The 27,701-nt window shown below is 38.1% G+C and overlaps 1 protein-coding gene across 3 annotated transcripts in view; it reads right to left on the bottom strand.

Moving 5' to 3' along the window:
- CWC22 (CWC22 spliceosome associated protein homolog) overlaps positions 1-5,283 on the bottom strand; it is a 32,047-nt gene extending 26,764 nt beyond the window's left edge. Inside the window, exons 1-6 of one of the 3 annotated variants that reach the window (XM_005152565.4) lie at positions 5,234-5,283; positions 4,720-4,831; positions 2,018-2,085; positions 1,139-1,258; positions 702-956; positions 138-266 (exon numbers count right to left, since the gene is read on the bottom strand). In XM_005152565.4, coding sequence (XP_005152622.3) covers positions 138-266; positions 702-956; positions 1,139-1,258; positions 2,018-2,085; positions 4,720-4,746 — 599 coding nt within the window. In that variant the 5' untranslated portion in view covers positions 4,747-4,831; positions 5,234-5,283. Of the gene's footprint in view, positions 1-137; positions 267-701; positions 957-1,138; positions 1,259-2,017; positions 2,086-4,719; positions 4,832-4,986; positions 5,194-5,233 lie in introns of those variants that run through there. The other 2 variants (XM_031052273.2, XM_031052271.2) reach the window with 2 other exon arrangements.
- Positions 5,284-27,701: the final 22,418 nt, after the last annotated feature.

Here is a 27,701-nt window from a genome sequence, read left to right as displayed (position 1 = left end):
TACCACACTGTTTGCACAATCACCATCACTTCATGCTGACCTCAAATAGCATAATAATCTTTTCTGTACATACAACAATAAACAATCCTGCAGATATCACAGAAACACAAGAAAATATTTTAAAATGTAGGACTTACCTTCCACGAACAATATTTTCCTGAAGAAGCTCATGAATGATATTTTCTATATTAGAAACGTTCACTTTATTGACAAGACCATTGATTGACTTCTTCAAGGCTTCCCAACTCATCCTCTGATATGCCAAGCTATTACAAAGGTATAATGATTTATTAATGCATAAATCTGAGGTAGCATTGCGTGAATATATATATATGAAAACACAAATGTAAGTTGTAATCAGTAAAATAGGTTTAGTTCACCATTATACATGTAACTACTAGGAAAATACCAAAACAACATTATACACCAAAATGTAATTCTCCACAGACATGGTATAATCCAGTATGCTCAAACTTCCAAGATATTCTAGAAAATCTCTGGCATTCCACTTTTCCATCTACATTTCACAGCAGAAGTAGGTACAGTCATAATCTGATTCTCTTACCTTTCTTCTGATAGAAAGATATCTTCAAAAGAATGATCACAGCTCTTCAAGGGTATCCCATTTTCACCAACATTCACCAAAACTCTTTACTGGTTCACTTTGCAGTAGAAATGCTTATATATTACTTTCAACTCACCTATTTTTATCTGTGATTTGCTCTTGCATCATCCTGAGCTTGGCAGGTGGAATATATGCACCACCTGTGCGAGTAAGAATAGGATCCACTTCTTCCTTCTTCTTCTTGGAAGAGGTCTCATCATGAGCAAGTGAGCTCTGGACTGTCGATCTCTCTGGACTCCTATGATCAGGTGATAAGTATCTTCTCTTCCTTCGATCAGATTCCCTCTCCTCCCATTTCTCATGGTGTCTGTCTCTGCCCCTTTCCATCCTTCTAAAAAAAAAAAAAAACAACAAAAAAAACCCCAAAATAAAAAACCACCACCAAAAAAAAACCTTAAACAAACAAACAAAAAAAAAACCCAGACCACCAAATACCCAAGGGTTTGTGCAAAGTTTTCTCATCTTATTCATTAAAATGCGTATTTTATTACTCATTAAGAAGGGGCTTAATACCTTCCTTCTGAAGTTCTGTCATCATAGTATTCCCTTCTTGAATATTCCTGATATTCATATCTGCTGTCATCAGAATATCTTCTCTTTCTGGGAGATGGAGACCTGTCACGCTCTACATCCCTAATTGCAACCCAAGACACAAAATTTTTAGTAATAGGCTTAGAAAGGCAATGCTGTTAATACCTACTTGCAATATAATGTTACAATACAGAACTGTTACATTTCTGCAACCTGAGTTTCAGTTCATGCACCATTCAGATATAAGATGCTCCTTCCATAATAAGTCACTGTCAGCAAAAGAAAACCCAAAAAGCAACGGAGCACTGTAAAAAGAAGCTCCCCCTAGAACTAAAAATTAAAGCCAAGTGGTAATAACATCAAATAACAAAGGTCAATTCAGCACCACACATTCCTTAGTATAAGAGGTTTCATTCCAATGAAAATGTGAAATTGAAGGTAAACTGGTAACAGTTCATCTTATGCCTTGGAAAATTATCAATTGAAGTGCACTCTACCATCTCCTACTAGCATCAATAATCTTGCTCTAAAGTGACAACTACAGAATCAGCAATATGCAAGTCTAAGCAAAAAGCTGGCATCTAACTGCCACTTTCAAACTGTCATATTCCTGTGACAATTTAACTGAATGCTAAGGATTTTTTTTAAGATTTAAAAAAAGATTTTAAAGATTAAAAAAAACCGGAAAACCGCATCTTTATTTTCTGCTATATCAACATGCAAATATTTTATTAAATTTATGCTTATTTTTCACTGCTCAGTTACCGTTAACATACAGAAATGCAGGTTCCATTTCTTTATCTAACTATTTACATGAGGTATATATACAAAAGTGTATGGTATAAGAATTAATCATTCTACCTGTCCTCTGGAGACAGACTTCTTCGGTGTGAACTGTAGTTTTCCTTCTTTTCATAACTGGAACCATGCTTTAAGAAAACAGGGAAGAAAAAAATAAATCAGCCCAAACATTATACATTAATTACTGTGAGAACATACATATTGAGATCAAAGCATATCATGTCTTCAGTTCTCTACTCCTTTACAAGAAGGACCATCAAATAAAGCTAACAGCAGTCAGTTAAGACAAGGACAGCTGGCTCTAAAGCGACAAGTAGTTAAGCAGCTGGACTCCCTCCTACAGGATGCTGCAGGATTTCTCCTTAAATTCCTCCTTTTTACTAACCATGACTTATTTTCTCATGAGTCATTCCCAGCTTCATTCATTATAAACACCTAAGCTACACTGTTCTACTTGACAGACCTTGGAAGCAAACTTAATTCTAGATTTAAAATGTAGCATACAGGATCGTTTAAGTGATACACACTTAAAACAGTTCTGTGGAGTCAACCATGACCTGTAGAAGTATGGAATTTTACACAAAAATTGGAGCATGACAGCATCTACAACACACATAAAAAGGCACCTCATCAAGATGCTTGAAAATTACTTTGGTGGAGCTGAAATTAATTTGGTGGAGTATAGAGGTTATATAGCTATAACCTCTATACTTTATTTGTAAAGGTCCTTTTTTTCCCCTTAAAATATTATTTATGATTTTTCAGAAACAAAATCTCATGTTATCAGACAGTGATCACCTGTGAAATAGGTAACACTCCACCCTGATGCTGAAACTCAACACAAGGACTTGCTTACACACTTTGAACTTTTTGCTGAAATACTCATCTGCTGAAGTGGCACTGTATCATTCAACATGCTAGCATGCTAGTTTTTGCTTCACCAAAGAAACATATAGAACTGTTGGTTAGTTGAAAACAAAGACACCTTGGTCACAAGCTGACCCTGATGGACAGTTATACACAATGATCTCCAAAACTGTAATTAGGAACAACATGGCAAGCTACTCTTTACTGCATGGCAAGTGTGTCTTTAGTATGTGGCAAGCATAGTGTTTATAATGAGCTGTTCAAGTAAAACCAACATTAATGGAAGCTTCCTAAAGAACTAACAGCAACACAACAATCACGAGCATCATTCCACCAACAGACTGATGAGGCTGACTTTCCATCACTCAGATTGGAATGTACATATATATACGCAAGTATATATTTTTGAGGCCATTATAACATATTCTAGAATCTCACCATCCCTGGGGTACATTTCCAACACCATATTAAAAGATATTCCCACAGTGTTCCCAGATTCACTGAATCAAGATAACGGTACAAAACAAATGCTTTGCACCATTTACTGGGAGCATGCATCCCTAGCAAAGTAATGTCTATCTGACAATTTAATTCCAGAGTCACAGTGTCTTTGATGGCAAAGCTAGTGTAACAAATTCATGTATTTTCAACAAGGTTTTCTTTCCCTTTCAATACTCATTTGTGGCACAACACCATACAGCTGACCACTGAAATCAGTCAAGGTTAGAAAGGTCCTTAAGTTGTTGGCTTTGTTTTTGGTTTTTACAAGAATAACGTAATGCAAGATTGTATCCTAAGCTTCCACTAAAGTGGTAACAAAAATCTTTGAAACACACAGAACAGTTACTGTATTCAAACAATATTTAGCAGATGGGAACAAGTGGGTCTTTTGAGGATGATCTACTCTCATGATTTCTATGTCATCTGCCTTTGCCCAAGCAGACCCCAAAAAAGAAGTGTTCGTAGAAATAAAGCAATGTTAAGGATGTCTCTGTATTTCAGTTATCATGCCCCATTGCAAAAGCAGCTGTTTGCTGAAGAACTTGTCACCCTCAGCTCGTGACCAGGCTTTCTTCCACTTCTTCCCTGTCCATTTTCATCAAAATGATTCAGTGAAAGTGTCCAAATAGCGTGCCTTTGCTAACTGCCTTATTTTGACAAATGAGGAAGCACTACCATAACTGCGAGGCTGGGAAGATATTGAGAAGGCATCAAACAATCCCTCAAGAATCTCTATTAAAAACCTCTTCAGCTAGAAAACTTGGAACCAAAAGAGTGAAGAAGCCTATGCAGGGTCAAACTCCAGAAACAGGCATTGAAATACCAAAGATTTGAGGTATTGCTCTGCTAACCTGCCCCAAACTTAAAGCGTACTTTACATAGTATTTCTAAACCATCATTTTAGGCCAGTAACTTTCAAGTCAGTATTTTCTCCTTGCATTCCTAAAAAAATCATTCTCAACCATTCAGAAATGTGCCACATGGCTTTTAAAAGGGAAACAAGGTTTAGCGTTCACAGTAAGAAATGCAGTTGACACATTAATTGCTATTTTCTATCTTTTCATTCTACCATCATTGTTAATTTTTCAACACTTCTTTTTCCCATTTCTCCACATGCTTATGTTCTCTGCAGACCCATCATTCTGCCACTTTTTACCCATTACTTTATCATTATATGCTAATACTGCTCAGAAGTTGTATTGTTGGGATAACAAGTGCTAGAAACAGCTGTAATTCATTGACTTCATAGTAATATTTCTCATGCAAACAGCTGCTGTCAATTATGCATATTGTTTGCTTTAAATCCAGGGAGGTTTATGTACTATAACATCAACTACAACCAAAATCACCAGCAATAAGGGAATAATAAAACACTACAATTTAAAAACACTTACATTTACTTGTGTAACCCTGCTCTTCATCTTGACTTCCTACTTTTTGTGAAACTCTGAATGTGCAGCAATGAGACAATCCAAGGTGGGGTTCAGCATACAAAAACCATTTCATCTATAACACGCAGAAGACAATAAAAAGGTTTTCACTGCAAGAGGTGCCGGAACTTGCTCTTTTAATTTGCTCTTTAAAGCTACGCTTGCGTAACTCCTTAACCAAAACAAACACTTCCCACAACCCTGGCCAGGCCTCTTATTGTTATACAGCACCTGTCTCAGGAGAGAACGGCTGGAGAACACCTGCCGGGAGGCCAAGGCCCTATCCACGGGCCCAGCCACACGGCGCCCGGTCCCGGCTCGCCACCGAGCTCTGTGCTGAGCCGCAACTTCCGAAGGGAGGTCCCGACCACCCAACCCATGGGCGCACCCGTCGGGCGAGCGGGCGGTGCTCGGCGGCTCCCCAAGCTCCCGGGGGAATGGCTGTAACCCACCGCCCGCGGCCCAGCCAGCTCCTCACCTACCACCCGCCACTGCGCACGGCCACACCGCCTTCACTTCCGGAGCACCACGGCGCGCAATGCGCCCGCGCAGTCCGCGGTAGTTCTGTTGCCTGCGCAGAGGAAGAACGAGCTTCCGGCAGCCCGGGCACCGCTGTACGACGGGAAGTGTAGTTCGGCGGTAGCCGCCATCTTGTGTTCGGCGGGGTGTTCTGGGAGCTGTTCACCGGCTTTGCCCGTTCAGTTTCGTTTCAGTTTGTTATTTAGAATTAAAATGTTTTTAGCGGTTATTGTAGGGAAAAACAAAGCAAAACACTAAAACCACAAGCAGGCGGGACATAAGCTGATAGAGTGACTCCTGACTATAGCTCTATAGCAGGTGTGTTGCTCCTTCCTGTTCAGCCTGTGCTTCCCTTGTGCTGCCTTCTCAGGTGAAGGCTTCTCGGAAAAAAACAACCCCATTGCTACCAAATGTACAAGGGTCCCGTTTCAAATACAGGTAATGGCTAACGAGCAGTCAAGTCCTATATGTATGAGAAGTCTTCCAGCATCTCAGTGAATTTACTGAGTGAGTTTATTACACTGGTGCCTTAAATAACATCTGTAGTGCACCCTTGCTGTCACACAGATGAGCGGTTGGTTAAGCATTAGTTGAAGTATGTCTAGGACACACATAATACATGACACCATGTTCAGTGTTAAAATTCTGTTAGGATACCTCTTTATCATGGGGCATTTTGGCCTCTAAAAGTCAGAAGTAATTGCGCACCACCAATTAACACTAACACAGAGCCTGTGGCTTATTACAGGCACAAATTTGTTTGGCTTGTGTAAAGTCATTAAATGCATAGGGAAAAACCAAACAAAAGGACACAAAAATGCTATGTAAGGTCTTAAAATGATTATGGTTCATTTTCAGCTCCTGTGAGATAATGAAAATAAACTCTTTGAGGACACAGCACATCACGGTCAGAAAGGCATTAATTCAGCCAAGAGCCAAGTGGCTCCGGCAGGGACATCTGTAACTGAGCCGTGTGGCAGTTCTATTGTGCTGCACCAACCAGTGTCCACATGAAGACCCTGTGCGTGCATGTGTAGTGGGACATGGTACTTGTTGAGGGGAAGAAGGTGGCAATAAGGTGGGAGCAATGCTGGAAAAACAATACTTACACTCCTGCCTTTCAAACAGAAGGCAGAAACGCATCAGCTGCAGAGGATTCTGAGGAGCGCTGAGTGTCAGCCTTACGCTGACTCACAACCACAGTTACTGTGTTATCTGCTAACCCGTTCCCTGTGTTCGTCTCACAGCTGAAATTTGCTGAACTGTGGTATTCACAGCCCAATCCATAAGATTGTTTTGTGTGAGTGGCAGGTATTTGCCTGCAGCATCCCTGCAAGAAATGGGAAAAGAAAGCGTGTAATTTTACGTTTTATCCCTGTTCCCCCTTGCTCTCCTGTCAGAACTGCACCCTCTGACTGTGTTAGTGAAAAATGGCTCCTTTCTCACAACTAGGTAGCTGTCAAGAGGGAGGTACTTCCACAGTACTGTAGAGTCCTTGCCCTCTCTCAAGCCCACAGGCAGCCCAGGTGTCCAGGTCTGGGGACAGAAGCTGGGTGACTCCTGGTTGTGCCTAGGATCCTGTAGCCTTCCTCTATCACATATTTTGCAGCCCTGATGCCTTGGTCCTCTAGGTTGGTGAGCCAATCTGAGTAAGTTTTTAGTGAGTGTGATCCTAAAACCTGCAAAATCCTCGCTAGCATTTTGTAAAGCAAGAAGACCAAATAGCTGAATCACTCACTTCCAGTGCAGAATAACTAAGGCTATAAGGTCTTAATGTCTTCTTTGTGTTGTGATGGTGCCCAGTCTCACACACCAGACAACAGCATAGGAAAAAACATGCATTATTACCTGAAATAATAGGAAAATGTTATTGAAACTTTGCAGAAAACTAGCTAATTCAATTTGCCTCAAAGTATGGAATAAACAGTGAAATCAAATTAATGAATTAAGAAAGCAAAATGAAGATGTTTCATAATAACAAAAAAGTTGTATTTTGAAATTTATGACACAAAGTACTGTGTAAAGTAAAAGTTGTATTCAGTGGTTATTTTTGAGGATAATCCCTTCAATGAGGAAGTACTGGAGAGTGCTGGAAATATTCTATTGACATATTCTGTAACATTTATTGGTTAGGCTACAAATTTTAAGCTCCACACTTTTCTGGAAAGGAGAGCTCTCAGTATCTTCTTGCTACTTTCTAAAAATGATTTAGTGTCATGCATCCCAGGATTTTCTTCTTGTTCACAACAGCTCATGCTTAGGTACAATTGCTGGAACAGCTACTGTTTTTTAAATACCCTTTCAGGACACTGATTTGTTTATTATTCAGCAGTCTTGTTTTTCTGTTAGTGCCTGTTGTATACCCATGTGAGTCTGTTCTCATTGTGGAAATGACAGGTTTCTGCTTTTGGAGGATTAAGATGTTGATTTAAAAAAGGTAGTTACTGGAAGCATGGGGATATTTGTTACTCTTAATAACAAGGGAACTTTAATTTGTACATGTTCCGAAAGATTTGTCATTGATTAACTACATGCATATAGAGCACTAGATGAGAGCATTAAAAATTTAGTTGTGCTTACATGTTTAACATTTCACATTTTGTTCATTCTCATCAATATGGAAATATCTTATTTGTTTTGTGAGAATTCTCTTGGGATAAGGCTATTTGTACTGAAACAAAATGTTTTTAAATCCCAGTGATGCAAAACACTTTCTCACTGTGCCCTGTGGATTGCTTTGCAAAATCAACAACATCCTCTGTATCACATCCTGCTTGAAGTGTGGGGCTGGCGAATTTGCAGAGCTGGGGCCTAACATCTGTGAGCTTGTAAACAGCATGGGCTTATTGTGATGACTTTGACTTATTGCTTAATTGCTTGGGGATTTTTATTTTGATGTTTGACTTGCATATTTTCTAAGGGCAGTCTTAGTTATATAGCTTGCAAATGTTACAGTAATTATGCTTCACTTGAAATAGGGCTTGATTCTACCACCAGGTTCTGTCATGCAGATCATTACCAGTGACATTAGGACATTACATCATGTAACCAGATGTTCCAAAATGCCGTAATTTAAAAGAACCATTTCTTCCCAGCATTTGTGCTCACATTGAGTATGCATTAATAAGTATGAGGCTGGGATTTTTTTATGCAAATACAGGAAAACATTTTAATAATGATAAATTTCATGGAGTCATACCACTTAGTTAAAATTCAGATCCAGCATTTCATTTTGCAAAGGTACGTGGGTGCCATTAAGGGTCCATTGTCACTGGTGCTTTGTGAATTAATACTGGCTTCTACAAACATACCTATTTGGCTTGATTGGCTTACAAAATATGTGGAGAAGAGATGAAGTACATAATCAAATGATGGTTTCTAGATATTATTATGAAACCCCAATTTTTTTTTTGGTTCCTCTGTCATCTGTTCTTAGCATTCTTAAAATGATGCTGCATCTTAGCTTTTCTTTTGTTCATGCACTTATCTGTTTCAGTCAGGTCAGTGGTGGTAACGAGAGCTATATTAAAAACACAAATACTTTTCCTGTTAGTAGTGCTCTCAGCACTCTAGATTAGATGACTGGTAGTTTTTCTAGCTAATCTTTCAATTAACTGCTTCAGAGTTGTTTTTCCAGTTTTGCTAATTACTTGCTGTGATGCATTGGGCTAATTCCAAATCTTCTTTGCTATTCAGATAACCCTTTAGTAGAACAATGTAGAAAGTACAGCTTCCTCAGATGTATTGGGGGATGTGTGTCAGATCTAGCTTATATTTGATAACAGGTTTTGTGTTTGGGTTTTGGCGGTTTTTTGGTTTATTGATTGGTTGTTTTTTTGGGGGGGTTTGTTTGCTTGTTTTTTTGTGGATAAAACTATATTAATAAAATATAATGAATATTTTTAGTTTATTTTATATATATATTTTGCTGGCAATGTTAATTTTTAAAGCTATCAGCTGAATTTAGTAAAAGGTCCTCAAAGAATGAAAATGCTACAAGTACTTTTTCTTTCTTTTTCTGTTTTCTAGGTTCTTGAATCAACTTACTTTTTCTCTACTGAATATTAGTCTTTTTCTCACATCGTGTAACGTGTTTTGTCATATCATGTAACACACCTGTAAGACTACTTTAGCTGCAACAAGTATTACAAGCTTGAATCCTCAGTGTTCAAAAAAACCCAAAAACATTGGCAGGCTAAATCTGGTTAGCCTGGTGCAGCAGTTGAAGACTTAGCCATTAAGATTTAAGATGTCTGCACTGCTCTTCAGTCCAAGATTATGATACTACAGAACAGTGAGAAAAGGATCATCATCCCATGACTGGACAGCATTGAGTATGCTATGGAGCACCTTAATTCAAAAACTGCTTTGGCTTAAACTACACTACCAGTCTTTGCTCCCCAGCACTTGAAGTGTTAACAAAATGAGTACAAACCTGTTTTCAAACTTTTCCAAAGGTCAGTTGTGCTATCATAAAATTGTGCACCATACCAGATATAAATATTCTGCACTCCAGAGATAATAGCTATTTTTACTTACAAAGTCATAAAAATCAACTCTCTCATTTACTTTGCAATACTAAGAGGAAAAATCAATAAAACAAGAAATCCCTAATCAACATAAATACAGGAATAGGATATGTTAAGTAATAATAGGGGAAAGTGCATAATTTTTTTCTGCTTATCACTAAATTTTAGCTACAGACTTTGATTTCTTTGGCTTTCAAACTGGTTTGCAACTGTGGTGCTTACATGAGACTGAAAGCAGCATGTGTCTAGATGGTTATATAGGTTCTGACAATATGAATTGTTAAATGCTTTCTGTGAAGCCTCTGCAAATACAGCATCACCTGGCCCTGAATGTTCTATGGTTTCTCATTCTGCTGTGAAAGTAATCCTTTTCCTGACTCACACTGTGTAAACAGGTGTCATGAAATAAAAAGGCATATGGCATCAACGTGGCAGCAGCAGCTCATGAGAAGGACATCCTGTGGCTGATGGTGCACGTACCATCACTCAGGCTGTCCCTCCAAATGCCCAGGGAGAAAGCAAACATGGACAGCTGAGCGTTCCCCTCAGAGGGAGCCTGAGGCCAGGGAAAGGAAATAAATAGAGTGCTTTGAGGTGCCTTCACTAGGAGACAACTTACTACCTCTTAGAAATAAGCGTGTGTTTTGAAAGCTGAATAACATGGGGTTACATAAATTGTACTCTTTTCTTGTTAAATGTGGAAAGCTGAGGAGGGGCTGGGAAGGTGGAAGTCATTGAATAAGAAAGGGAAAGGGCAGTTTAATACTGAATAGAAGCAGTGAAGTGAGGTTTTCCATTTCTCCTTTTTTATGCTAATGCTTTCACTATTGGATTATGAAGTGAAGCTCCCTTCTGCTCATTTCTTCACTGGTCTGCTTGTCTTGCAGTCCTTTTTCTGCATTGTGTAACCCTTACATTTTATTCTTCATCATGGTGAATGAAGAATAACTTCAGTTTTATAGTGGGTCTAGTTTTGGTTTGGCAACATGGGCTTTAAGAGATGTAAGTTTAATTCTGTGAAGGTGAAAATATGTGCCTGTCTAAAGCCTGTGTTTGGGTGAATGCTTTAAGGAGTAGGTAGCAGTGCATATTCAAGTGCAGATAAGATCTTAAATATATGTAGTCTGAGGCAGAGCCATGGCTGTGGTTTCTGACTTCTAGAGGGGAGGAGGAATTTGAATGCATCTTCTTGCTTGGTGTGTCTTGCACAGCTTCTTGTTCAGCTTATGGGGTGTCTTAATTGCCTGGAAAACACTGAAGTCTCTGTGGTTGTGGTATATGAAGCATCTACTGCAACAATCCCAAACAACCTGCAGGAGCCATGCAGCTACTTTGCAAATGTAAGAGAGGGCTAGGATTTTGTATCTCTAGCTCAGTCTGAAGTAAATTCATGCAATTGGAATGAAGCATGATTTTGGAGTCTGAGGGAAAAAAAAAAATCCAAACCAAACCAAAGCAAACCTGCTCCCCAAGAAAACAAATTAAAAAACAAACAAAAAAGACAACCAAAAAAACCAAAACAAACAACAACAACAAAAAAACCCTGAAGAAACATACACTCAATCATCACATATACTCAATCATCACATATACTCAATCATCAGTCCTACATGTATGCATGAGTAACCCCAATGACCTCACAGAGCTGCCCTCCACATGCAAAGAGCAGATCGCCAGGTAACAACACCCAGTGGAATCAGTCTGAGTGTGGCAGGACTCTGTTCAACACCATACTGAAACTTGACTCCCTTAATTTCAGTAAAATGCATAAAAGCAAGAGTAACTAATGAATATTATTAAACAAACACATCTGGAAGAAAATGCATGAGAGTGCTCTAATTGTAGGTCTTTGGAGAGTACTTTTGTATGGTTTATATGCATTTCTGAGTTACCTCAAGGCATGTCTACTGCACAGTGCAAGTGAAATGGAGATAAATGAGCTAACTCTAGTTCTGGTACCAGAAACAATATAACCACACTAAGTAGAAATCTGTGCTGATACAACTTGTTTCATTAGGTTAATACAGTGTTATGGATGGGCTAGCAGGATCACATCACTTCTGGTATCCAAATTAACTCATGGCAAGAAGATTTATGTATATTTAGGACAGCAATAATTAACGTAGAATCCTTTTTTTCTTAAGTGAGTACAATGATGGGTCAGACCTTACAATACAATAACACCCAATTCATACAAAATTAAATCAACATGAGAAGTAGTGCCTTCAGATAAGGCAAATTTAAAATATAAATTTCTGCACACTGAAAGTGTTGAAAGCAGTAACAATTCAACTGAGACTAATAGCAATTAAACCAACCATAATTACAATCTGGGAAAACTGCAGAAAGGGAGAAAGGATATTATGTCCAACAAATTCATATTCATCAGCTTAATGTTGTGCATGAATACTCCATTAGTAAGCCACAGGAAACATGGTTTTAGTAATATTGTTTTCCCATGGCAGTTTTTGTCATTGTGCTTGAAATGATACAAGTTACAAAATTGTCCACTGGACTGGCACCTCTCCTGGCATAAGCATCTGTAGCTCCATCAACTCCCAGTCTTCTACAAATGAGCTATAAAGGTTTCTATCCAGAAGCTCACTGAAAGTATCTAATACTTTTGGAAAAAAACACCATAGCTGTTCCAATACTTTATTTTAGTAGTTGATTCTCTGTAGTTAATATTGCTTAATTAACCACAGAATGATGGATTGGAATCTGACATGCTGTAGAAGTAAATTTTTGTGCAAGGCTCAAACTGTATTTCCAGATGCTGTTAAAGTGCATCAGCCGTAGGATATTGCTCCACACCTCAGATGAGACAAGAAATCACAGCCAGTGCTGCTGTTTCAGTATCAGGTCAGATAAGCAAGCTGAGCCTAGCCAGGAAAGGAGGTCTGAGACAACACAGCTGAACTCTTTTGGTAGTGGAATGGGACATGACCATGCAACCCCTTCTGCTATCTTTTTTTGAAGCAGCAGTAATCTTGTGACAGGGTGTTAAGAAGCAACACGTGAGAGAAAGAAGAAAGCTCTTACATCATGTATGCACTACTCTTTCAAGGGACCTAATAGCTATGCTATGAAGCCCCATCACCATTACATTTTAATAAATGCTAGAAGATCACACATTTACAATAGTAACTTGGTACCTTACATGGGTAACATTTGCGACACTCCATCCCAAATCTTATTTTTTTCAAGAGAGCACTAGTAGAGTCCTAGCTGGTTTTGATAACTCATCAAAGCAAAGCTATCCCCATGAGCTCAGTGGGTAGGGATGGTTGCATGTGGAACTTTGACACATTCTCCACTGTGTGAAAACACATCACATATGTTTTCTATTATTTTTAATGGCAGTCTCTCAGCTGTTTCTCATAGTAGTCAAAAATCTGCTCAGCTCCTGTTTAAAGCAGGAGCCTAGTCTGTATGCTAAGATTTTCTCTTAATTTTGCGGCAATGTTCTTCTCCAACCAGCTTCTGTAACTGGAAAGAATTCCTGTCCCTTCAGGCACCTTCTACCCTTAAAGTAATACACGGACTAAGCATATTATTCAGAAAAGGAGGACACAGGAAATGCAGATTGGCATGAAAAAGTCTTTTTTTACTCATGGGGACATGATGTTTAGTGCCAGCAGATGGGTTTGTGCCCAGAAACTGTAGGACAGGGTATGATGAATACACTTGCCTTTTGGCCTACCTGCATCAAATCAGTGACTGTATTGTGTAATGTGCTGGTTAGTGGTTAGGGAGATTGTGTCCACATTCTTTGCTAAGCGTGCAAAGCTTATTTGATGTAATCCTTCTCTTACTGAAATCTTAATATATGATTTTACTCAAATTTTACTCTTCAACTAGAAAGGGAACATGACTGTAAAAATATCAGAAGCAATAATATTCCATCCATACTGGAAATTCCACCTAAATTTTGTCCTGCATTAAGGATCAATGATTTAGTGGTTACATGCTTCTAAAAATGGCTAGATTCTTCAACCTTGCTTTTCCAAGCTAGAAATGGGAAATATGTTCTTCCCATAGTTTATGTTTCACAAGTTAAAAGAAAACAAAACAGAACAAAACAAAACACAAAAAACTCCCCTGTCCCTTCTGTCACTTTTGTGTTGTATTTTTATGACTATTTTATCAAGCAGAAGCAGCCACTCAAACCTTTAACTAAAGAACAAGTTAGGATAACTTTTTCTTAACTACTGAACTGGTATTTGGCATGTTGTGCCCATCTTTCATGTCTTCTGCAACTCAGAGGGAAAGGTACTGTCTGGAGCTAGTGAGCACTTACAATGAATCTTGTGAGATAACAGCATAAATACATCACGGTAGATGGTATATCATAACATACTGGAAAGGATCTGATTATATATAGTTTTCCCTGTGTTTAGTGGACCTGAAAATGTGTATATTAATTATTTCTTCTGAATGTCTTCATTTTCTTGACAAATCTTATGGTCCTGGTGTTGGGATAGAACATCCAGATATTGGTAGGACATTGAGCACCACTTGGAGCTCCTGGCTCTTGCAGTACATCTGCCTATACAAGCTCATCTCAGCAGAGACTAAAAAACTTAGGAGGTTGTTTGAAAATATTTTATTCAGAGTTTGAGCACATAACAATGCTGGGAAGACCCCCTGAAGCATTTCACAAAGAACTTTATTATATGCAAAAGAGTAACATAATTGAAAAAAAAATAAAAGGCGAGTATAGAGTATAGTAACAAGAAAGGTAACAAATTCTATACTTTAGCATATTTAATAATATTAAAATATTTAATTCCTCTAAAATAGCCAACTAGTGCTGCAGTACTGAGTTTTGTACAAAATGTGTTGCTGATACTGTTTTCTTGGAAGTGGAGGTGTCCAAGGCCAGGTTGGACAGAGCCTTGGGAGACATGGTTTAGTGTGAGGTGTCCCTGCCCATGACAGGGGAGTTGGAACTAGCTGATCTTAAGTTCCTTTCCAACCCTAACTGTTCTATGATTCTATTCTATGATTCTATGATATATTTTGGTTATACTAAAGAGCAGCTTTTCACTATGTGAGATCAATATTTGTGTTCAGGGTGAAAATGATCCAAGGATCCTTTTAGTCGCAGTTCATGTCATAGCAACTGTTCCTTAGTCCTACCCAGAAGACTTGTCTTTTTCTTCCTAGATCAAAACTTATGCTGGTGGAAGAAGCTGGTGTAATGGAAGAGTTAGCACTTCAATCTAGAAAAGAAGATATTTCAGTTAATAAATAGAGATGCACTAAATATATGAAAACAATGATTTTGGGGTGACACTGACAGCATGTGACAGCATATATGTAATTCAGTATAATTTCAAACAAAATATAGTGATCCTGTCATGTTTAAAATGCATATAGTTAAAAACAATTCTACAGAGATTTGCAAAATGGCACGTTCAAGATAACGAAAACAAATGCCAAAATACTGATGCTCCTTTGACAGTTTTACCAGCAGTAGTGTGGTTTTGCATATTGTGTATTCAACTGTAAGACCTCTTGGCCTTTTTCCACTTCACCTAGAAACAGATGTAAGATCTCTTTATTTTCCTTTTAAATTAATATGGTATATTGACAAAAATTTCATTGGGAGCAGAAGTCACCATAACAAGCCCATTTAGAAATGCATTCATTGTGTCATGAAATCCTGCATTTGCTAATTATCTTTCCTTAACTCTATTGCAGACCTTCAAATTAACAGCTATTGCAAGCTATCGGCAAACAATAGGTGGCTGACTTAATTAACTCTGACTCTGTGTGATGTGATTTGTATCTTGGTGTTGCTTGTGCTAAAAATGGGCACTGGTTTTCCTATGGCATATGGCTGTAATTCTCCAAAGGGCTGTGATATAGCAACTTTATAGAATACTTTATTGTTATTTGATGATTTAGTTAGCATTATGGCCTGCAGACCAGAAGACCTGCAAGCACCAGGGCACAGCTAATGGAGTAATGCCAAACTAATTGCATTATTGTTTTGATTAAGACCTCCTATAAGTAACAAATAAAAAATATTAATAGGAATACCAGAACAGATTTGCTGTATGGTCTAAACAGAAACAGACTGGATGATCACATGGGTAGGATCTTCTGAAGGGCAGAATACCACTGCACTCAAGGAAGAGATTTCTTATTTTCCCCTGCGAGGTTAAACTCTAATCCTAAGTACTGTCCTCTCCCTGCACCACTGTGGCCATGCACAGTTACTTTCAGCTATCCAGGATAGGAAATTCAGCTGCTCAGCTGTGGGTATGGTTATACTTCTTTGCTGTCCTATTACTGGTACAGTATCTTCTTCATGAAAATTCTGGGGACACTGTGACAGCAATTAACACCAACAAAAACCTGCCAGCTTTCCAGGAGCCCTTCCGGACAGATAGATTTCATCCTCACTGTGGGGAGGAATATGTAAAATAATAACATTGTTCTGTTTTGAAAGCACAAAGTCATGAAGAAGATCGCTCACAAAAAACCTGTCTGGATCCAGGTGGCACACTCTTATCAGTCACCTGCTTAACAGGAGGCATTCCAGTGTATCCACACGTCCTTCAATTTATTACAAATTTGTAAAAATTTGGGTTTGTTTTTTTTTTTTTGCATAATATACAGTTGTGAATGTCCCATCTTTTTGATCATGGTGAAAAGACTTCTACATTTTCAGGCATAAAATGCTGCACAGACCTGTATACAAAAATAGTAATTTTCCTCAGTAATTCTGTTACAGAGTATGTGGTAAAGTCCATATCAGAAAATGTTATAGATAATAACTATCAAGAAGTTAACCAATAGTCATAACAATACTTAGAGTCACACCATGTTTTAATACCTGATGAATACTTATATTTTTTGTTTTTAATGGACTGTCTCCTCAGATGTTAAATTTCAAGGGAGTCAGTACACTTACCTTACGGTTGGCAACTGTACTTTCTATTTTGAGTTGAGTCCTTACGGTCTTTGCAAAGTACCAAATGTTCCTATTTCCTATGAGAAGGGTTTCCAAATAAGCCTTTGGCAGTATTTCTGAACAAAGTGGGACTGCTTCAGAAATAAACTGGCTTTGTGTCTCAAATCTCCATGGGGCTTATGAGGCAAAATGACTTCAGCAGAGAAAGTAGGTTAAAGCAAGGACAGACAGCCTCCTCAATGAACAGAGCTAGAAATATGAACAGATACCCCATTCTGTACACTTAAGATTTAGTAGTGCTAAAAAAGAGCACAGGTAAAAAAGAATAACATTGCAAATGTTTATAAAAACATGTTCATTAACTCTTACTCGGATGAGGTGTCCTGTACAACTACCATGACTCAGCTGTAAACTGGATTTACTTTATAGATGTAATTTAAAAAATCTCATTTGGTATAATCTTAAAATTTGAAGGTAGTCTGGTTCTTGACATGAATGTTTTGACGTGAATGAAAACTTGATTTGATTTTCTTTTTGGTGTGTGTTTCTGCCAATATGCATTTGTAGGCATTGGATGGTTAGGGTTTTTGTTCTGTTTTTCAAAGCACTGGATCATAGGTAGTTTGCTTGTATAAGGATAAATAGGAGAATGAACGTCTTGTTAATCAATTAAGACAATTGATTCATGTTTTAATCAAAAAGCAATTCTAATTGTTTTTTAGAATTTCTTCTTTCAGGGATGGACTGTCTAGGAATTAAAATATATTCTTATTTTTTCCCTACCTAATCAAATAGCTGTTGTTTTCTTCCAGACCAATTGTTAGCAACAATATGGATTTTGTCACTTACATTCTACCTAGCTATTACTTCTGGAAATACCTTTGTAACATCCCTAATATATTATTCCACTGCTTTTCAGCTCCAGTTATGAATTACCTTGAATAGAGTTACTCATTTTTGACACCGAGTAGTTTTGATAGCTCCAAAATGTACTGATAATGCTTCTAGCACTTCTGTGTCATTTTTTTATAGCATCACTGTGTATCACTGTGTGAAATTAAATTCTAAGAATGGAAGCATCTTATTTTTCTGAGCTTTTCTCTCTTCTTTTTGTAATGAAACAGTGCCCCCAAGAGCCTTTATTTAGGAAGGGGCAGTTTAAGACAATTAAGTCAACTAATGATTCACCAGTATATTAATCGCTAAATGTAAAAAATCTGCCAGGCATTGCAACCAGAGATGTTGGTTTGAAGGACAGTCAAAAGACAGTTTGGTTTGGTTTTCATATTTTATGCCCAATAATAGAAAGTTAACTAAATGACTAAATTCCTTTAATATGTTTGGATACCTCTGCCTGTGGAGAGCATCTTTGCTGGTATTCTGAAGAAAGCGAAGATGGGCTGTCTGCTAAGGCTGCAGAGCACTGCTTCTTAGTGAGTTTCTTTATTGGTGGGCTGGTTTTGCCCTTTGCTGATTGACATCGGGACAGCTGGCAGCAGTCCAGAAGCAGCAGAAAGCACCGTTTGTTTGTTTGTCTGTGTGGATAAGCAGAGAAGAAAGATGGCATGAAGTGAAGAAGAACAAAGAGAAAACCAGGAAGAGCTTTAGCTACAACAGAGTTATAAAATACAAATAATGAACCTATTATGCATTTTTCCTAAGCCACGTGAAATACACATGAAAATAATCATGAATAGCCCCTAAGTCTCACAGAGGCAGTTATTTAAAGTGTTGAGAGTCATCACTACTTATTTTGAGTAATACGCAACAATTGGTTGACAGCATCATGACTGTTGAAAAACTAAGGAATCATCATCACAGCATCTAGTAGATTCATCATCCTCAGTGGAGGAACTTTTTGAAGAAAAATTCAGAAAGGAAAAAAATGCCAGTTTATCTGTCAATTAGCCTTTACATTCACAGATAGCATGAGGGAGAGGGGAAGGGTAAGAGAGAAAAAGACAGCTTGAAAACAGGAAAAGATGCCACTTGGAAAAAAAAATACCTTCATTAATCATCACATTCAGTGTAGAAGTGAATTTAATGTACTATTAGCACCACAGAGCATAAGAAGAGTAGTAAGTAAAATGGAAAAAAAAGGGGGGAGGGGTGGGTTTGGGGAAAATTAATCACTGGCAAACTAGCATTGTAATTGTATTTAGTTATAATCCAAACCCGTATGCAGATTACTCACCATATACAGACAGGACAATTAGGACTGTGGATCTTCCCAGGAAAGATGATATCCAGTCTAATCTGACTGCTTGATACTATATTGATGTAGTTATCTACAGAAAAGTAGCAATTTTTATGGTTAAGTAAAAGGGTGCACATCAGAGCAATGCTGCAAGTTTGGATGGGCACTAAACATTTACCTCTGGTTAGCTCATTGTTGGGCATGGCAAGAGAAAATAAAAGAAAGGGAGAGAAAAGGACTGGAAATTGTGGCTGATGGGCTGAGGTTGGGTTTGTGAGAACAGCCAGGAGAAGTGGGCATGGCCTCTCATTTCTCCATAATAGTTGGTTTTCTCATGGGGTAACAGATCTTACCAGAAAGGAAAGCAAGAAAAAGATTACTGTCAATGAACTCCACAGCAATGAAAACTGTTTCAAAATGATTTAAAATGAAAGCTAACAGCATCTGCCTCACACAGCAGTTACCCTGTGCAGCAGTGACAAATAAAAATCCATGAAATGGAAAGGAAGAACTCCCTGTCTTCTCACCAGTCTCATATACCACAGTCACTGACAGATGAACTTTGCAGCATGCTGTGATGTTTAGCAGTACAGGCTATTTCACACCAAAACTTGAGAAGCTTGGGTTGTGTAAGTGCAAGGCTATAAAAGACACTCACACATTCACACACTTCAGCTGATTTTCCACTGCCCAGCTGAGACACCTTCTGGCTTCAGCAGGGTCCTTTGGCACTTGCAGAGCTGGTGACACCCCTTGCTTTGCTCACTCCTTTTTACTCATTGCTGGTTCAAGGCAGCTGCCTCATCCACAAAAAAAATCTTTTCCCCTCCCATATTTCTTACACCATCCGGATGCCCTAGTATTGTCTAACCCTGAAACACATTTACCGCAAACAGAATTTTGGGTAATTCTATGTCTTTCTCACCATCCCATTACATAGGTTGGCTATAAGTAGAAATTTATAAGTGGAATTTTAAAAAGTACTTGTGAAAATAATTGCTTTAAATAATTTTCAATAACCTGTCACAGGAACAGCTCAAGATTTCATCCACTACAGAAGCAGAAAATATAAATAGTAGGTATGGTCTCCCAAAATAGCCTGCTAATAGCTAATAGCTCTCTTTAGCAGAGCAATCTAATTTTCTCAGGTATATCTCAAAAACAGTGATTTCCATCCAGATTCTAGGCCACTGAAAGCTTTAGAAGTCAAAGACAGTACTTTGAATTCTACCTGGACTCTATGCAGAGCATTTCAGAAAGATAAATAGGTGTAAAAGGCTTGTGATGTGATAAGACCTGTGCAAGAGCAGTAGTGCAGTGAACTAGATGATGTTGTTCAGATCAAGTGTGCAGCAGGCCAGAATGTGGTTATTTGAGCTGTACAGATCTGTGTGAACAAAGATAAGCATAAGAAAAAGTGCTATAAAACACACATGCAAGAACTAAATCATAGCATTCCTAGATAATCCCAATTTAGAAAGAATAAACTACATTCTCAGTCTTCGGGGCAGCACCAAAATTAAGCTTAACTCCGTGACATGTAGCTTTGTTCTCTGCATAGGAGATGTCTAGATACCGCAGCTTTCCTCAGCTTCATTGCATATACACTAAATGTTTTTACATGGAATTGCAAACTGATTTTGGGTCACAGAGTGTGTCCATTCTTTATCTCACTGCATCTAATAGTTATTCCTTGTTGTATTAGAATTACAACTAATTAGATTCCCTAATAATAATAAAAGAAACATGCTGTAATTTATCTGTCAAATGCATCTATGTAAGTAATCTTTTAAAGTCTGTACTGGTTTCCCAAATAAATGAAAATAAAGATCTACTCTCTTAATCACTATATTATGAATTTTTGTATTTATAGCTTTGACACCACACATGTAGTTTTTACAGTCTGATTGCCTCAGAGCATCTCAGGGGTGGAAGAATAAACCGATAAAATTAAACAAGTACTCTTTAAAGGTTTAGGTGCCTTGTGTTAGTTACAGACACTTTCAGGGTCATTTGCTTGTGTTGTGCTTGATATAAGCACAGGAAAGTTGTAGTACTGCTAATCAGCATGTCTTTTCACTAGGCATTCAATGTATTGCCTGCAATTAAGAGGATTTATTTTGTTCTGATTGATAAAATGTCAGATTTCTGATCTTTAGGAAATGTTTCACTATCTAACACAGTTATAAAAATAACTTGATGCATTTATTTTCTAACATTTAAAATTCAGCATTTGCCTTTGACTGGAAGTTTGTTCTTTTTATTATTAACCCAGTCAGATATGAAGCTTGAACAGGTGTATTAATAAGCAAAACATTTCATTTCCCAGTGCAGCAAACAGTTCTGCTGCTCTTGAAATTTCTTGCTCTGACAATTGTAGTCAATATTTTCCAGCTTGAGTTGGTAATACCAAAATGTGATCCCACACAGCCCATCTCTTGCTGGTAGATCAATGATTTGCAAGCACCTATGTACTGTTGTTACTCCTGCTTGAAACTGTTATTTGGTCGGAGTCTGTGTGTCTGTGAGAGAAGATCTGTGGGTTTTGGGTTGGATTTTTTTTTTTTAAGCAATATTTGTAACCAATTTCCCCATCTATAGGAGAATTTTCTACTTCAAATTAGAAGTAATTTCAACTGCAAGTGAAGGCCCTAAGTTTTCCCTTCTTGATTTGATTTCTGTGTAACAGTAAACTCACCAAAGAGAAAATGTTGTGGAATAAAGAAGATAACATATGGTTTCATAACTGGAGTAGAGCGAATTTTACAAAACATGGGAGAAAAGTGACCTCTGTTCAGAAGCCTCTCTGCTCATTAGTGGATGGCTGTGGTTTAATAATCCTACTGTGGCCCAAAGAAGGAATCAAATTCGATGTGTGAGGTTGTCATTACTCTGTGTGTTCCTCTGTTTAGTTCCAGCTTAGAGCATGTAATTCATTTCATAGCAGCCCCTCAGATTACTGTATCTTGTCCTTTCCTCATCAAAGTGCTGTTAGCACTTTTATAGTATAAAAAGGACACAGAGATATTTTTACAATACATTCTCTTCAAGAGCATTGACTTGTACACTTACAACATTTCTTTTTAGTCTGTGATTTACAAAAAAAGATGTACTAAAACGAATAGCATCTTAAAACTGAATAAAACCAGGAACAGAAATATCTATATAAAATTGGACCAATGCACCTCTGTGGGAATGGTGGGGATTTCAGACAGTCTGTTCTTCTCAAGTGCTGTCTGAATTGTATTTCAGTCAATAACAACCATCGTGAAGTGTGGGAAACATGTCTATTCTTTGGAAAACATGGATCATATGGTTTGTTTTTTTGGTTTTTTTTTTTTTTTTACTAAATGAAAAAAATACCTTAAAATGTCTTTAGTCAAATATATAGTAAGTCAGGTCCCAATTCTAACATCAAAGACATAGCCTCAGCTAGTAACCAGTGCGTAGACAGCTGGGCTTGCTGTGTTAACCTTATTGCTCTATGACAAAGTAAAGAAGGAAAGAAAAAGAATACAGGAAGAAAGGAGTGAAAGGCAGCAGAAAGACACAACTTCATAGGACTGGCTTTCACTTTGTGGACTTTCTTTAAATCTGCTCTGCCAAGAGCTGTGCTTTCTTCATAGATGCTCATTATGAAGCTATACATATAGAATTTGTAAATGTCTTCACTGCATTTCCTAGCCATGTTTGTCATTTACCAGCATCTGTAGAAGAGATCATCACAGAACTGAGAAAAGGCAGGGCAGGGAACAAAACTGAAAAGCTGATAGATGAACTTCAGAAGGGAAGGCAGCCTGTGTGTTGGCAAGCAGATGAGCAATTTATGTGTTTCATCTGCCCACCTCCCATTTCAGGTATTCTCAACAGCTGGTCTTGGAAGTGATATGATGTAGGACTTTGCCTTTTTCACCTGGTAGAAGGATAAAGGGTTTGGATCTTAATATGCCATTGGAGCTAAACTGTGCTTACTACAGTCAGTTTTTTGAAAGGAAAAACATACTTAGGTTTTCTGATATTCTTCCTGCTGTTTTCTACATAGGCAATACTAATGTAAGAAGCTCTGGAGTTTCAGGAGGATATGATATATCATTCTCAGAAGAGTTGGGGATCTCAGCCGTGCAATGGCAGTTGAAGGCAACACAACACAGAGGAAGAATTCTGGGCAGGACAGACCTAGCTACTGCCACACAAAGGATAAGGCTTGGTCAGCAGGCAGAAATTGCATATTTCTTTTACAGAGAAATTATAGAACCTTGGTTTTATCTCAGATTTCAAAGAATTCAGTTTTTTTTTCCTGTTTACCACAGGGAATGGAATGACAAATCAATAAATAATTACCAAAGGAAAGCATTTCATTTTTGAGGTTATACTACAATTTTTTTTTTTTTTTTCAAAATTAAAAAGCAAAGCATGGCTGTGAAATAAGGTGAACATGTTCTGTGAAAGCATAAAGTTCAATGACAGGAAAAGTGAATATTTGGATAATTCTTTTTTTGAACTTGATGGCAAAACAATTCTGAAATCATGGGAATAAAAGTTCAAGTCTACATATATTATGTTGGTCAGATACATCTCTATCTGAACACCTTTGTCGCAGGATTTTGAAAGACTGCTCAGGTGTATTATGAAAGATTTGCAGTCAAAACTATTTCTTCCTCCCTCAGTCATCTTTTGCTCTCTTATCTTATTAGCATATGACTGTCACTAGCATGTCCTTGGCTCTTCATGAATGCAAAAGGACAAACACTTAATGATATTGTTTCATCTTACACAGAGGTCACAAACTGATCTTAGTTAATGTCAATGTAAATCTGGAGAAACTCAGCTGAGCTCAATGGACTTACTCAGGCCTGAAATCAATTATTACTCTGGTGTGAGATAGAGCCCAGCTCATCGGCCTGGTTCTGGCATTGAGATGCAAATGGCAACCGCGGGGAACAGCAGTGCATTGCCCAGGCATCTCAGAGCCAGCCCTGGCCACCCAGTGCTCCTTGGCACTACTCGTGCAGAACAGGAGAGCAACAATGCCGGGGCGTGCCTGGGTGCTGCATCTCATGTAGCTACATGGCCAAGGAGCAAACAGGGAAAGATTCAATAGGAGTCAGTAATTGTGATGCAGCCATGCAAGAATAGAAACAAAATGCAGCTTAAATACTCCTCCCCCAGCCCAGCCCCCATGATTTTGCTTCTAATAACCAGAACAGTATCTGTGGTGCCCTTTTTTCCATTTCAGTCTCTGGCATCTGTGGGCACTGGCACTGAAACAGACCCCAGTGGGATGCCTGGAAGGCAGTGCTGTCCCAGGTTACTGATGGGATATATCAGTTTAGATAAACTGATGCTTCCTGACACCCACCCTGGGAGAGCCACCTTGCAGGAACAGGCTGCAAGCACACACCACAAAGTCCTTTTCCATCTCCTTCCTGTGTCTTACCTCCTACTGCCAACCAACAAGCAATTAAAAGCATGAAGTAAGATGTTGTACCAGTTTTAAAATTACACTTCCCACACTATGTGTGTCATTATATCACTTTTAAAACAAGGAATTTAACCCAAAGTTGCACATATCTGTACACATAAGCACATACAGGTACCCCAGTAGCACAATGGGATATTCCAGGCATAGGGATCTGCAGATGTCCTTGAAACCCCCTTCCCAGGGAGCCTGCTTTCCAGCTTGCATTAGCTTTAATAAAATGGAGAGGTGCTTAAGGGTTTTGTTCCTTTTGCTGTATCAGTATTTTTACACACTATTATTCTACATAAAACAGAATAACATTGAAATAGATTTTGTTATCCTTGGTGATATTTATCCACTAGCGATTTTTCCCCTCTAGTAGCTGATGTAAGTAAATGTGAAGAGCAGAAGTATTGATTAGGCAGGTAATTCTGAAAGCAAAGAATGACATAAAATTTAACAAGCAAACTAATCTTCCATTTCTTTTTGTTCCAGTTTTTATTACCATTATTTAGTGCAGTTTACCTTTCTGTAGTTGCTATGCTACAGAATGGTTTGGGTTGGAAGGGACCTTAAAGATCATCAACTTAATATATAATAAATAAATAAACACACAAAACCTTGACAAACCCCTTGCTCTATGACAATCATAGGATAAAGGCTCATATGGAAAGGATCAACAATAATTTGATTTTTTATAGTGCAACTTCCTTTTTTCCCATTTAACTCCCTACTTCAAGCTCCATATGACTTTTCAAGCTGTTGTCATACCCACATGATATCAATATGCTGTTACTAAAACTGAGGGTGGTAATTTTCTTCATTCATAGCACTTCTAGACAACCTGTAAAATATAACTATGCTCTGCCCACTAGCTATGTAAAATATATTAATTGTAAGTGCAGAAGAGAAAGCTTCCACCTCCTTTATTATCACCTCTTCATTAAGCTCTTGAAGTTAAAAGCTTTAACATGGAGTATAAAGACACCAAATTAAAACCAGCGTTTCAGGCAACATCCTGTTTTGGTGAGAATTACATACCTTTGCTGAATACAGGCCTCAGAGCTGATGAGAATCAGGATAAGAAATGATCACCTCTGCTCCAGCCCTCAGTCCCTGAAACATCCAGAGGGTTCTCTGGGCAAAGGCTGAGAAGGGTAGGGGTTTGTCACTCTACTAGGTTAAAGGCTCAGACATGAGAAGGAAGATAGTTATTAGAGCCTCTGAGAACTGAAGAGTGGTTGGGGCCAATAGATCAAAACAAAGGAATCTTCTTCACATCAGTCTTACAGAATGAAATTACATGAATTAGTAAAGAATGATACTGAGGGCACTGAAGATAGAAAGCGTTATGTTTCTAGTTATGGGGTGTAAGAGGCTGCATCACAGTCAAGTATGCAGTAGATGTTGTCACGCTGTGGCCATATGCTTTTAAGTTTCTCAGGAATTAATAAAGTCATGACTCTGCTTCTTCCAACCTCCCCCACAGGTCAGCCAAATTATGGGGTGTGTTGCCCTGGTGTGCTCTCACACAGCGGTGATGCTTTGAAAATCAAGTCTAAATACGTCTTCTTCTCACAGGGAACACATAATAATTCTACCAAAAAGTATCAAGACAGACTGCAGCTTTGAGATGCAAATATCTTAGCTGTGACTAGTGAGCTAATCAGACTGTGCAGGAGGCAGACAAGCAGAATTCCAGTTTTATATATGGGCACACACTAAACAGTTTTTAGGTATTGTGATCTAGCTAACCTCATTCCTGCAGAGCATGAATCCATCAATCACCTACCAGATCTATAGCATTTATTTTCTCTTGCTAGCCACAAATCTGAGACGGTCCTGATATATGTCAGTCAAACATACAGAAATATCATTCATCATCCTCGCCACTGAGTGTATTGACAATACATATATAACTATATATACCCTATACATAACTAAGTGATAGCCTGATTAGTTACTTATCTGAGGGCTCTTATAGTGTTAGAAGTAAGAAATTAATAATGCATTTAGGGTCTTACGCTTCCTAAGCTGCTGAGTCACCTTATTTTCTGTAGACTTCAATAAGGAATGGAGAACAAAAGCCACTCACAGAGAGGTGTCTTTAGGGAGAAGTGCTGTCTCATGACAGCCAGCAGAGCTACGCTGTCAGTGGGGACAGCTTCTGTGCTCACTATACATCTAATATCACTCAAGTGACATTACTCAGATTATTACATAGTGCTAGTATGTTGGAATAGAAGGGCATTGCTCTTGCCAAATTCTGCACTTATACTTGCTGAAATAAAAGCCATGATAGAATATATATATAAATTCATTTCCTCTGTTACTATGGTGATTAATCTTAAAAGGTACTATAACAAACACAGTGAGTAATAATTATTCCATGTAAAAACCAAACAAACAAACCCCTTGCTCTAGTTCCCCTGAAACATCAAGCAATTCTGACTGGAACAGGAATTATCTGCTAAGAACAGTGGATTGATATGATGAAGCTGGAGGGTGTCTGCTTTATAGAATTAAAACTAATGAATTACCAAAACCCCCCAACACTGATATGATAAGCTTGCTTTATTTAAATTAGCTTCTATGAGAAATCACTGAAAAAAAAAGAGGCTTTTACTTTTTTTTTTTTTTTTTTTTTTTTTTAACTGGAGTATGCTCATGGTGTTAAAAGGGTGAATGTATAAAAGCAGTGAATTGTAACTCTTTAATGTTGACCTTTTTTTGATAACTCAGCTTTGGCATAGCCTCTGCTTTTAAATGAGAGCACTCAGCTTGTGCTGCTGGCTTAAATTCACTGTATGGCTAGCGAGCTTCAGCAGGTTTAGTGCTTTTCTGCTTTAGACCTGTATGGCTTTTTTCTCCCCAAAGAAGTAAATTATTTATAAAGCACCAACCTTTTTTAACCCAGCTTCTGACAGGCTGGGATTTTTCCAATCTCAGTTGAAACTGTCTAAATAATTTATCAAGTATTCTTTCAAAGTACAATGAATTCTGAAACCTAAGAAATGTTAAATGAGATTCTTTGCCCTTCTAGTGTGTGTGGGTTACTAAGGTTAAGCTAATATTTTCTTTGAACTTCTCTCAGTCCTGTTTTCTCCCACTGTATAGAGTTCCCTTTTTCTCTCCTACTGTCTATGCATTCATTTTCATGACATTTTCTAAATTTATCAGACTTTTCCTTTGTGTTTCTCTCTTGCTAACTCTTCTCTTACTGAAGAGCCTTCCTATAACTCATCTTAGTTACAGTCCTTTAAAATGGTCCTTGGGATAGAAAAACCATTAATTTCTGTGTCCCAAGCTGTACAG

This window comes from Melopsittacus undulatus, chromosome 8 (assembly GCF_012275295.1).
Source record: "Melopsittacus undulatus isolate bMelUnd1 chromosome 8, bMelUnd1.mat.Z, whole genome shotgun sequence".
In the NCBI taxonomy this organism is placed as follows: Eukaryota; Metazoa; Chordata; class Aves; order Psittaciformes; family Psittaculidae; genus Melopsittacus; species Melopsittacus undulatus.
Note: the sequence above shows the minus strand (reverse complement) of the source record. Positions and strands in the feature narration are given on the sequence as shown.